The 13,221-nt window shown below is 33.3% G+C and overlaps 2 protein-coding genes across 2 annotated transcripts; both read left to right on the top strand.

Annotated features, from left to right (window-relative positions):
- Positions 1–4,802: 4,802 nt before the first annotated feature.
- LOC100639067 (DNA replication licensing factor mcm5-A-like) lies at positions 4,803–11,953 on the top strand. The gene is made up of 17 exons (XM_003387552.2): positions 4,803–4,989; positions 5,908–6,034; positions 6,086–6,214; positions 6,306–6,478; positions 7,000–7,078; positions 7,558–7,716; positions 8,104–8,320; positions 9,127–9,287; positions 9,337–9,405; positions 9,651–9,725; positions 9,982–10,047; positions 10,150–10,242; positions 10,770–10,853; positions 10,954–11,063; positions 11,240–11,368; positions 11,415–11,557; positions 11,616–11,953. The coding sequence occupies exons 1-17, from the start codon at positions 4,838–4,840 to the stop codon at positions 11,843–11,845; spliced, it is 2,196 nt and encodes a 731-aa protein (XP_003387600.1). The 5' UTR covers positions 4,803–4,837; the 3' UTR covers positions 11,846–11,953.
- A 17-nt stretch (positions 11,954–11,970) lies between these two features.
- LOC100638940 (RNA-binding protein 8A-like) lies at positions 11,971–13,188 on the top strand. The gene is made up of 2 exons (XM_003387551.3): positions 11,971–12,167; positions 12,804–13,188. The coding sequence occupies exons 1-2, from the start codon at positions 12,004–12,006 to the stop codon at positions 13,102–13,104; spliced, it is 465 nt and encodes a 154-aa protein (XP_003387599.1). The 5' UTR covers positions 11,971–12,003; the 3' UTR covers positions 13,105–13,188.
- The last annotated feature ends 33 nt before the right edge of the window (positions 13,189–13,221 follow it).

The following is a 13,221-nucleotide window of genomic DNA, read 5'->3' as shown; positions in this document are numbered from 1 at the left end:
TCCAGGCCCATCATATTACTTTGTCACAGTGTTTAAATTAATGCATGTATATTTACTAGTCATGTATTGACATAATAAACAACAGTCCTTAAAAAGAATTAAAATTGTTAAAAAATGTGTACATTTATTACCATTTTGGCTATAAAAGGCTTCTCAATTTTTATTGTGATACAAATGTATGTGTACTTGTAACTGTTTTTTATCATTGTCTTTTTGCTTTGAGCTTGTTATGTGATTGGTTATTTTTTAATTTTTGTATTTCATTTCATCTTTTCTTTCAGTAAACAAACAAATAAATGATAAAGAACGCGTAGCAGCTGCGATGGAAAACCCTGACTTACGACAAATTGTTGAAGAGTGTGTATCATTTAGAACTGATTAGTATTGATTTACTCACTATCATTTTGTATGTACATGTGTTTCATTCATTTTAATCCTTGTAATGAATAATATTAATATATTATACATGTAAGTTCATTGACAAAAACAAATTTTTATGGACTTATTTTTTAAATTTAATATTATAAAATTTGAGGATTAACTATTTGATATACAATGTATGTTATTTGTTTTATGTGTTCTTAGCCTTGCTGCACTGCAAGGGAAGTTTATACTGTTACAATTTATTCCTGTTTTTAGAAATGTACATACATGTACATGTAAGGGTGCAGTCCTTAATATTAGTGCATCTATGCGTACCATTAATTTATTATTATTGTTATAAAAAGACTTTTTTATGTCATGCTTTGCTGTGGCTGTAAGCTCTGCTGGCTGAACTTGACTTAGTCATAATGAATTGTGAGAATAAAGACATTGCTCACAATATTATGCATCTTTTATCGTGCAGGACTGCAACATGTCCCCATTCATAATGTTTTGCACATGCAATAATTTCTGCCTTTTTGAGTATCACCCTGGGTCTTCTTCTGTCATGTTTCTTGTTACTTTTTTACATCAACTAAATAAATCACCTACACCATTTTGGCTTTTATGAAAAGTGCTGACTGTAAATCAACCACAATAGTAAATGTCAATAGTAACAAGTGCCCGCACAGTTTAATGCATGTTACTACTCTTTCTAACTCCACAGTGGATAGACTATAGCTTTGGTGTCTAATCCTCAAAGAGAGCTCTAATGACATATTGGTGTTTTTCAAGGTTTCTGGCAAGTTAATGAAACCATGATGAAACCTTACCTATTATGCATTTTTAATGTTCCGAGCTTACAAATACTTTCATAAAACCTTTAACTTGTAGATATTCCTATTCTGCTTGATTTTTTCTATTCCAGCTAGCATCATGAATACCTTTGCAATTGTAAGTTTTATTACTATTAAAATGGCTATAGACACATACATTGTACTTATTTAGATGCTTATACATGCAGTGTTCTTGCTTTCCAAATTTGCTTCATCCAAAGATAGTGTGTTTTATGTGGTTACGAATGGGCACCATCATAATTTCACTGGAGAGAGTCACATGCTTTCTTACTACATTACAAAGACTAACTGGCCATCAAATACTACACTCATCTTCCTACCTGGACAACATGAAATGGCTGGTAACTTCATAATTGAGGGACTTAATAGTATAACCTTAAAAGGAGAAGCATACTCCAGAGATGATATACCAATTATTATTAGCACCTCTCATACAGTTGCAGTGAGATTGTGTACCTCGGTAAGCATTTCAAATCTTATTTTCAAGTCTTTGTTTCTTTATTTTGAAGAAACTGACACAACAAATAATTATTACAAACATTTTGGTAGACTTTTTCGCTCCTTTTAATGTAGCATACTTTAAATGTTCAGTAAGTGGGAGTACAACACTAATCTGTTTCAGGGCTAGATCTCAGCATCAAGGAAATCTTCAGATGCATAATGTTGTTGTATCACATAAACATGGAAATGGGATATATATAGAATGCCATAAGAATGCTATTGTTAATGTAAATAATGTCTCTGTTTCTAATAGCAGTGGACATGGAATAATAGTAATTGGTTATCCATCTAGTGTAGCATCATTAGCAAAATTGCGTGTACATGACAATCACTTAAATGGAATTTTAATTGAATGCTATCGAAATAGTCAATTATATTTGAGCAGTGTTGCAGCAACAGATAACATATTAAAAAATATACAGTTGGTATCTCTCAGAAATAGCTCCATCATTATGAACAGAATCACTTTGAATAATGGACATATTGGTTTGTCTCTAACATTAAATCGTAGCTATCTTACTCTCAAAGACATGACTATTAGCAATAATTCAAAAAATGGCATTTACGCAAACTGCATGTCAAGCAAATTTGACATCAATAATGCAACTATAACAAGTAACATGCAAGGAGGAATATCCACAGAAGGTTCCTGCAGTATTTTTTTCCTGAATAGTTCATCATTAGTATCCAATAACAGATCACCAAGCAATGGAGGGGGCATGTGGATTAGTGAAAGTACAATAATTATTGGTGATTCCAGATCCATCACTTATTTTATTAATAACACTGCAGATGGTGCTGGTGGAGCAATATACGTAGTTAGCCCAACATATACCAAATCAAATAACATGCAGAGATGTACATTTCAAAAGTTTACTCCTGTTTTTAAAAATAATTCTGCTTCAGTAAGTGGAGACAATGTATACAATGGACTCTATTGGGGCTGTTATATGAAGTACAAGGAAGAAGGACAGGTAGCACCAACTCTTGTCCCTGTACCATTTGCTAATAAACTTATTGACAGAGTCAATTGCAATAATTTATATAACTTTCCAAGGCCTTATGGTGACTTTATTACTTCTGGTGCATTTGGCGTATGCATATCTGATGATAGGTCCTCAAGTGTAAACTGCAACACTAGATCAATTGCTCATAAGATATATCCTGGTCAGTCTATTAGTCTCTCACTAGCAACTGTTGGAGCTTGTGGTGGAATAGCTCCCTCTGTATTGGTAACCAGTAATTCCAGTGGTGTGGGAATTGTGAATCCTGATAATAATCATGAAACTGAGCGAAAATGCAAGAACTTTACATACACAATCAATCAAATGAATAAGAGTAAAGAAGCAGGACAAATAAAAATTGGACTTAAGAAGACTGCAACTAATATGAAAATATTGAATGCACATTTTACAATCAATGTGACCTTTTTGCAGTGTCCCATTGGTCTTGATCTTCATGCTGTTTCTGGTGCTTGTGTTTGTGGTAGTATAATTAGAGCTATTAATGGTACAGAGTGTGACATCAACATGATGCCACATCCTATCAGTAGATCTGGTACCAACTGGTTATACTACAGTAAGGAATCCAAGTGTGTTGTAGCTCATACTAACTGCCCCTTTGATTATTGTGATAAATCTATTGTCAGACTCAATCTCACTGACTCTGATCTTCAGTGTACCAATGGTAGATCGGGTATTCTTTGTGGGGAGTGTCAGCAAGGACTCAGTCTTATGTTAGGCTCCAACAAATGTCAACACTGTAGTAACAATTATCTATTACTAATAGTTGCTTTCATCCTAGCTGGTATATTGTTAGTGGTCTTTTTGTTGGTTTCTAATATGACTGTGTCTGTTGGAAGCATCAATGGGTTACTATTCTATGCTAATGTCATCAAGTTAAATGAAGCTGCATTGTTCCCTAATGGGATAAATATACCGGTATTGAGTCAGTTCATTGCATGGCTCAATCTTGATCTTGGCATTCAAACCTGCTTCTTTAACGGACTGGATGGATATTGGAAGACATGGCTACAATTTGCATTCCCATTATATGTATGGTTACTAATCATTATCATTATAATGCTGTCTCATTATTCTAGTAATGTCACAAGACTCTGTGGCAATAACTCCGTCCCTGTCTTAGCTACACTTGTCTTCATGTCCTATACCAAACTTCTGCGTCTCGTCACTAATATTCTAATGCTAGCTGTTGTCAGCTGCAAACAAGCACACTGGCTTGTATGGAGTATTGATGGAAACATTCGTTATCTTAACAGGAAGCACATACCAATATTTCTAGTAGGAATACTGTTTTTAATAGCTGGCCTGATTTATACAGTACTAGTGTTGCTTGCTCAATGGCTACAACACTACAGTGGTAAATGTTTTAAGAGTTCCCTTGATCCTATAATTAAGCTGAAGCCCTTCATTGATGCTTATACTGGCCCATATAAGGACAAGTACAGATACTGGACAGGACTCCTTTTAATAATGCGTCTACTGCTCACTACCATATTCTCATACACTACTGGAACTATACCAAAAATCAATAACTATATCATTGCAGTGATGGCAGCCGTGCTGTTGTACCTGTCCAAAGGTGTTTATAGAAACAGGTTGCTATGTGTACTGGAAGGTTTCTATCTCATCAATTTAGGTTTAGTGGCCCAGTTGAATATTTTACTAGAAGTTATGAGTCTACATGATACTAGTACTGGTGAAATCATTACAGCAGCATCTATTAGTTTTTCACTAGCTGCTTTTGTCATCACAATATTATTTCATTTTACCACTCAAATTAAAAATAGGCATAATCTTAAATTCTGTATCAGCATTGGAAAATTTAAGGGAGCAAAAGAAAACCGATTACTGAAGGACGATGATGAGAACACAGATGATCTATTTTCACCAGCAAGAGTGATAATGAGAAGAGAACCACTAATATTTGATTTTCAAAACACTGATTAATAGTTGCATTGAATTTGTGATGTCATAAAAAATTCTCTAAAATCATGCAACGTGATCATAGCTCATGATCCACATTCCACGCCACAGGCACAGCTCTCAGTCACGTGATACACAAAATAGGGGGCGCGAGCACGAGACGACTTCAAAATGGCTGGTTTTGATGATCCGGGTGTGTATTTCAGTGACTCTTTCTTCTCTGATGACAGAAGTGATGGCCAGCAGACTAGATCTGGCTTTCAAAAGAAATTCAAGGAGTTTATTAAAACATTTATGGATCATCAAAACTGTTTTTGTTACAGGTAAAATGATGGAAGATTTTAGGCAGTGCTTTAGGTATTTGGGGGATTTTTATTTTAGCAATCACTATTTTTGCTGGTGCAGGCATAAGCTATTGTACACATGATTGTTAGTTAGATCTAACTGCATTTGTGTAATAAACAGACAACAAACATTGTGTATTAACCCTTATTAAATTTACCCAGACTATTTTGGGGGAGGGAACTTAGAGTAGGTGCGATTTCCACCTGTATTAATTAAGCCCTTGGAAGAGTGTGCAAACATAGATAATAGGGTAAATGAAAAGTACTCTCTTATTTATGATACAAACTACTTGGCCTAAACAAAAATAAGTGTGTACCGTTAATTTTGTGCTAATTTGAATTTATTGATGCAATGTATGAAAGTTGTATACTGAAAATTTTTGACAAGAAAATTCTTACAAGAATAAATTTTTGCTATTGTATAAAGCTTACATGGCATCCCTCTGTAGGTGAATTAAATTTTGCGAGAAATTAAAATTTGCGAAAATTTAGGGCAGCAAAAATTCCTGATATACACTGTACAGTAGAAAGGCTCTGGTAAAGTGGGCAGTATAACTTCGAGAAATTGGGTTGAAGTTGTTAATTTTACATGAAAGCATTTTAGCTTTCATTTTTGCAAAGTTTCAAGCAATTCTGCAGTCTTTCTCATGTTTGAAAAAGAGTACTTTTTCATTTTTAAACATTGATTACTCAAAAGTACATTTTAGTGTCCTTTTTATCAGAGCCTTTGATGCTAACATTCCTTCCATCTCTCAGAATAAACCTGATTCCTTGACTTTTCAAGGAAATTGTTACAGACAGCCATTTTAAATTTAGACTAATCTCTTAATTCAGTTGATGCCCATTCGAAAAATTATCTTGTATCGAACAACTCTATTACCTTCCTTGGTTTGTTAGGGATCAGTTGAAGCATCATTACAACACAAAGAGATACTGGCTCGAAGTTGATCTTCAGGATTTGGCATCTTTTGATTCTCAGTTAGCGACAAAACTGACAAATGTACCATCTGACTTCCTGCCTCTGGTGAGTTTCTTGTCTCATAAATTTTATTATTTAAAAAATTTTTATTTTAAGTTTGAAGATGCAGCAAAGGAAGCAGCCGATGAGTTGACTCAGCCCCGCCCTATTGGAGAGGAAAAAGTGCAAGAAATCCAAATAATGTTAAAATCAACTACCAATCCAGTTCAGATAAGGCAATTGAAGGTTTGTTATTAGTAATCAGTTAACACGTACATGTACATACCACTGCATTTCAAATTCCTTTTTAAATTCTCCTCATATCTTCTACCTATAGTCTGATCACATGGCTCATCTAGTTAAAGTCCCTGGTATTGTTATTAATGCTTCTGCTATAAGAGCTAAAGCAACTCATATTACTATTCAATGTCGTAATTGTAAGAACTTTCAGTCCAACATACCCATACGTCCTGGATTGGAAGGATACGTACTACCAAGAAAATGTTCAACGTAAGTAGAAGAATTAGGTGTACTAATGATACAATTAATAATTGGTATAATAATTTAATAATATCTGTCCACATGTACTTATATGTATGTTGGGGTGAAAATTTGAGCTGGTTCCATTCTGAATTGATTTTTTACAAATTTTAAAAGTTGCTCAAAAATTGGGCCAAAGTTCCTGTACTATAATGCATGGTCTCGGACCAAATTTTGGCTTGATTCAGGTAATTAGAATTAAAATGCTACAATGATATGAGCACTACCAGTATGCCAAAATCCTGTGGGAAACCCTGACATACAGTGTATTTATATTATTTGTCGTGGCCTCATTTGCCTAGTTTTATTTCCTCAAAGTTTTCAGGTTATAATGTTGTGTCATAAGAGTGCAGGAATTACTACATGTAATTGGGATTTTGTTTTTGGCTGATAAAAATTTTGCTAATATAAATTTCATTCATTGTTAATGAGCTCTTTCTAATAATAATCAATTAGTGCATTAATTGTTTTATTAATTTCAATTATTTTAGGGAGCAAACTGGTCAAGTGAAATGTTCAGTTGATCCTTATTTTATTGTACCAGACAAATGCAAGTGTGTTGATTTTCAGGTCAGTAATCAGAATTTTCTCCTAGCCATACAACTGCCAAATATACATGCATGTATAAAATACCTTTTTACATGTACTAATGCATGAAATTCATTAAATTAATCATGGTTATCAAACTGATGCTCTGATGTGCACTGTATTACATCTTAGTAAACTATCTCTTCTTTTAGATCACATTAGAATCATAGACACAGTTAAGCACTTTAAGTTGCATGTACTTAAAAGTTTTTACAAACATAATATTTCCTTTAGAAACACAAATTTTGTGCCGTTAAAGTTTTTCTTTTATAAGAGCATTGTACAAAAATATTAATTTGTATGTTGCATGTAATATATATTTCATTAGAAGTGGATGAGGAATAAGAATTTACATGTAAGATACATGTACATGTAGGGAGAACGAAAGGAACAATAATATGTACATGTACGTTATTATTATTATTGTTATTATTATTATTTTATTTATTATTATTATTTAGACTCTTAAATTGCAAGAGGCTCCAGATGCTGTTCCTAATGGCGAGTTGCCACGTCACCTCCAGTTGTATTGTGATAGATATTTGACTGAATTTGTTGTTCCTGGTAATAGAGTTACAGTTGTTGGGATCTATTCCATAAGGAAAGGTGTTTCTAATAAGGTACATATAATGTACAGTACATGTACATGTATATCTATTTGGTTTGTCTACCCAAGAACGTAATAACATTTTTTAGCAATTTCAACCAAATAATAATACATGTACCATATAATATAAAGGATTAAACTGTAATGAGATATACATATATCTACTGTGTGCGTGCATGTCTCAAATCCCAATAAGTTTTGTCTTCATCTGTAGCTTTTAGTTACTTTATATTATTATTATTATTATTATTATTATTATTATTATTATTATTATTATTATTATTATTATGCTGCAAAAAAATTATAATTAGAAATGATTGATGTACACGTAAAATTATTGTTATTATTATTATTGTTGTTGTTGTTGTTGTGTTATTGTTATTTTTATTGTTGTTGTTAGAGTACACGTCAGACACGTGACAATAAAGCTACTGTTGGTATAAGGAAGCCATATCTTCGTGTAGTTGGTATTGAGATTGACTCTGATGGTCTTGGTAGGAGCAGCCTAGAAACATTACGACCCGAGGAACAAGAAGAGATGAGGCAATTAGCAGGACGCCCTGATGTCTATGATATCATAGCAAAGTCAATAGCACCTTCAATCTATGGAGGACTAGGTATTGACAACTCCTTTCAAAATTTTTTGTCTTTTATTGTACCATTTAAAATTACATATCTAGTTAGAGATTAATAGTATACTGTATAGCTGGTAGTTTTGAGGGGGAAATTTTGGTGAATTGCTAAATTTTGATGATTGGAGGGTTTTAATTGGCAAATTTGTGACCATGTGTTATTGAGTATGCACATAAAGGCTCAATAAAATTGCTGTCAAAGCTCCTAATTTCCTTCATTCTTCATTCTAAAATGTATATTTACCAGCTATATGGCACATGTATGTATTTTGTACTGCAAGTACATGTACCCACATGTACATGTACACTACAAAGCATTCCATTCTTGATGCACTTTTGTTATTCTACATGTAAGTCATTAGTTCCAAATTTTCAGATCACAGACAATTTTTAGATATTAGTTTTGAGCATTTGCCCAATTTCAATCACAAAATCTTCAGTTGTGTAAAAGAATTATGAATTATGCAGAGACATGTACATGTATGTGCATTTGTATTTTGTCCATGATACGACCTGGTTTAAATAATTATTTGACACTATCTAAATGTATATAGACAATGTATATAGTATATACAAATGTAGTACCACACATGTGATACTCAATGTACTGTATATACGTACATGGTCATGTACATACATTGTGTTGCCAGGGTTTAGCTGTAGTCTGTGTTTTTGTTTTTCTATTAAAGATTTACTGACATACTGCATACTATGAATGCTAATTTATCCTAATTTCCATCTACATTTATATCTTGATAAAATAATGAAAGTGTTTAATTTGTTATAATTAGACATCAAGAAAGCGTTGTCTTGCCTATTGTTTGGAGGATCAAGGAAGAGGCTGCCTGATGGACTAACTAGACGTGGAGACATTAATGTATTGTTATTAGGTGACCCTGGGACTGCTAAGAGTCAACTCCTCAAGTTTGTTGAGAAAGTCTCTCCAATTGGAGTAAGTAATTTAATGCCGTATTGTTTAACTGGCTAAACCTGTTTGACAGGTTTATACGTCTGGTAAGGGCAGTAGTGCTGCTGGACTTACTGCTTCAGTATTGAGGGATCCATCTACTGTGAGTTAATATTGCAATTATTATTATTATTATTATTATTATTTTTATTATTATTATTATTATTATTATTATTATTATACACAATGAGAGACAAAATAGGAAAGCATATAAGGGAAGAAAAATAGAAACGAAAAATGGGGACCAACCAAAAATAGGAAAATAAAATAAAATAACAATAATAAAATAATAACAAAATATTATTATTATTATTATTATTATTATTATTATTATTATTATTATTATAGCGTGGCTTCATAGTAGAAGGTGGAGCAATGGTGCTAGCTGATGGAGGTGTGGTCTGTATTGATGAATTTGATAAGGTGAGTGTCTGGCAGCTGCTTAATGTTGCTTTTGGGATTTTGTTTTACATGTATCTCAAACTCATTCACATGTATGTATTTATGAAATTGTGGCCTCTTTAGTTCATAAATTTCTTGTACTACAGTAATTGAATATTGACTTTATTGTACATGTACCACCTGCAAGAAGTTGACAAAGGTTTAAGACATGCATTTTGATCTACTGAACAAGAAAAATTAGTTAAACTACTGGTAATATTATTCTTATTGTTATTAGATGAGAGAAGATGATAGAGTTGCTATCCACGAGGCAATGGAACAGCAAACAATATCTTTAGCAAAAGTAATGATTGACAAATACTGTGTGTTGTTTTTTAAAATACATGTAATGTTCATTTGTTTGCTTCAATGCAAATAATTGTAATGACACACTGTATTATCTTAGGCTGGGATTACCACCACTCTTAATTCAAGATGTTCTGTTTTAGCTGCAGCTAATTCTGTGTTTGGTCGATGGGATGATATTAAAGGAGAGGCTGTAAGTTAATGGCATTGACAGTGTTTCCTATTTGGCATAGTGCTTACTATGTGGCTTCTTTTTGGTGCATAAATTGTCAATAAAAATTGAGCCAAAGACCCTGTACTATAGCACATGGTATTTCAACAAAAATCACAGAGAGAATTCTCCTTTTTTATATTTTTTGGTATTTGATGCATTGACTTTTCTATTTTTATAATTTCTTTCGACACATATTCATGTTCTTATGTTGTGTAGAAATATTGAGCTGATTTTGATCAAAATTGGATTATTTATGAGTTTTTGAAGTTGCTCCAAATATGCCATGTACTGTATGGTAGTACTTTTAGCTCACTTAGCATGTTTTGTGAGAATCCCTGTCTATTTTTATGTGATGATATTGATATTGGATTCCTTTTGCAGCTCACACATGTAGAACCTCATGCATGTACATGTACATGTACATGTTGCTTCCACATGCAGACACCAGACATATTTTTTTGCTAAAATGGCAGTGTGATTACTATAATTTTCTTTTTTGTGGTTAGAACATTGATTTTATGCCTACAATTCTTTCACGTTTTGATATGATCTTTATCATAAAAGATGAGCATGATTTCACCAAGGACACTGTGAGTTTATTCTATTTCATTTTACTGTAATATTAATGAACTACAATGTATGCACAAATTTTACATCACGGATAATGATTAAATTTCTTTTTATTTGTAGCGGTTAGCGAAACATGTTATGAAGGTTCATTTGAATGCAGTGACAGAGGAAGAGACTGAAGGAGAGTTGAGCTTATCTTTCCTTAAGAAATTCATTGCATTTTGCAAAGTGTAAGTTTATTACTCATGCTTAGAATAAGTGTATGTCTATTGCATAAAGAAAGCTTTTGATCAAGTTAAAATGAACACAGTAGCGTCATGCATAAATGTTACATGTATGAATGTTAATTGTACATGTAAGGTTCAATTTACTGATATTACAATTTTGTCTTTATTTTTATATGTAGTCAGTGTGGTCCTCGATTGAGTGAAGCTGCTGCTGATAAATTAAAGAATCAATATGTAATGATGAGATCAGAAGCAAGACAACATGAAAGAGAAATATCAAAGAAGAGCTCAATTCCTATAACAGTCAGGTATTACCACCATTACCTATCATTTAACCGTTGCATCACTGTGCAGGCAATTGGAGGCCATTGTTCGTATTGCAGAGTCTTTAGCTAAAATGTCTCTTGCTCCATTTGCACTTGAGAGTCACATTGATGAGGCACTGAGGTTGTTTAAAGTATCTACACTAGATGCTGCCATGTCTGGATCTCTGTCTGGTATGTGTCTGAGAATAGCTATTTATTATTTGAGATATTTAATTTATACTTTTTGCAGGAGCTGAAGGATTCACTAGTGCTTTCGATCAAGAGGAAGTTCGTAAGATTGAGCGTCAGTTAAAGACTCGGTTTCCGATTGGTTCTTATGTATCTGAGCAACGTATCTTGCAGGATTTTGTCAAACAGAACTACTCAGAGAAAGCAATAAAGACAGTACTACAGACACTGATCAAGAGAGGGGAGCTGCAGCATCGGTTCCAGCGCAAAGTCCTCTTACGCATAAGATAATAAACACATACAGCAAACTAACTCTAGGAACTATGAACCAATTTTTAAGAAGCATAGGATTTATCTGGTATCAAAATTTTTTATAATTAAAATAATTTTACTACCAAAGATAATTATCTGTGGGCACGCCCCCGCAATACACGTTTTATGAAAACAAAATGGCGGGAATTGGGGAGGACTATGCTATGGAAGACGGTTCCGTTGAAAAGGTCAAGTCTTCTGCTAAAGTGAGGAAAGGGAGAGGATTCGGAGATAAAGACAGAGATTATGAGAAGCTCCAGTACGAATCCATCGACTCCAGTGAAGGACCAGGGCCCATGAGGTTGATTACTAATTTTTAATTACAATTGTTCTGATTGATTAGACCATCAGGACAGATATTTTGCCTCTTCCTTTGTCTTGTGGTGTTATATAGATAATTATTAGTTACCTATTGATTACCAATACCCTATACACATGTAGCTGGGGGGGGTAAAATTTTGACAAACTGATTTGCTAATTATTTTTGTGATGATTGGCCACTATCTAAATGCCAAATTTGCCAAATAAATTCATCACCTTTGCAATATGGTTTTTGAGGATACTGTATACTGGGAAATTTTCAAGTAGCCTAATTTTTACGGATTTTGCGTTTTTGCTTCGTCAAAAAAATTAAAATTGTGAAATTCTGCATTTTTATTGCCATGTGGTAGAGTTTGCAAGCTATTTGTGAGAATTTTATTTTGTGAAATCTTACAAATGCAAGATTTGTGAAAATTTAACAATGCGAAAGTATCCCAGTATATGGTAATAATTTTTACAAATGCCCTCTATCTGGAAGTTCACAAATTTTCACAAATTTCCACTATTGAGTCATCTTGTACAGTATTAAAAACCTGAAAAATTTGTTCTAAATAAACTGGCCATATATATGGTATTTTCTTCTCTAATGCTATCATCTCTCTCTCTCTCTCTCTAGGTCAATTGAAGGTTGGATACTTTTTGTCACTGGTGTAAATGAGGAGGCTCAAGAAGATGAGTTAATGGACAAATTTGCAGAATATGGAGAAGTCAAAAACATGCATGTAAATTTGGATCGCAGGACTGGTTTTTTAAAGGGATACACTCTTGTGGAATATGAAACCTATAGAGAGGCTCAGCAGGCTATTAATGCTTTGAATGGTGCTGAGTTTTTAGGTCAGATGTTAAAAGTTGACTGGGCATTTATCAAGCATCCAAAGACAGGAGTTGGAAGGAGGCTCTCCAGTGGGTTACGATAACTTCATGGTACTATTCAGTTACTTGTTCTCTTGATTCTAATTGAACATAATTTTCAGAGAGCAAAAAATTATTTTTAATAACAATGATTAATAGCACGTGACCCCATGCTCGCCTTT

The sequence above is a fragment of the Amphimedon queenslandica genome, unplaced genomic scaffold, assembly GCF_000090795.2.
Source record: "Amphimedon queenslandica unplaced genomic scaffold, v1.1 AMPQUscaffold_13338, whole genome shotgun sequence".
NCBI lineage: Eukaryota > Metazoa > Porifera > Demospongiae > Haplosclerida > Niphatidae > Amphimedon > Amphimedon queenslandica.
The sequence above is the reverse complement of the archived record's forward strand: the minus strand, read 5'-3'. Positions and strand labels throughout refer to the sequence as shown.

What these genes read in the sequence shown, in the direction of transcription:
- LOC100639067 (XM_003387552.2), top strand. Translation starts at nt 4,838, where the DNA reads ATGGCTGGTTTTGATGATCCGGGTGTGTATTTCAGTGACTCTTTCTTC. An exon ending in ATGATATTAAAGGAGAGGCT is followed by an intron (nt 10,243 to 10,769) that starts GTAAGTTAATGG and finishes TTTTGTGGTTAG; the next exon opens with AACATTGATTTTATGCCTAC. An exon ending in CATGTCTGGATCTCTGTCTG is followed by an intron (nt 11,558 to 11,615) that starts GTATGTGTCTGA and finishes TACTTTTTGCAG; the next exon opens with GAGCTGAAGGATTCACTAGT.
- LOC100638940 (XM_003387551.3), top strand. Translation starts at nt 12,004, where the DNA reads ATGGCGGGAATTGGGGAGGACTATGCTATGGAAGACGGTTCCGTTGAA. An exon ending in GAAGGACCAGGGCCCATGAG is followed by an intron (nt 12,168 to 12,803) that starts GTTGATTACTAA and finishes CTCTCTCTCTAG; the next exon opens with GTCAATTGAAGGTTGGATAC.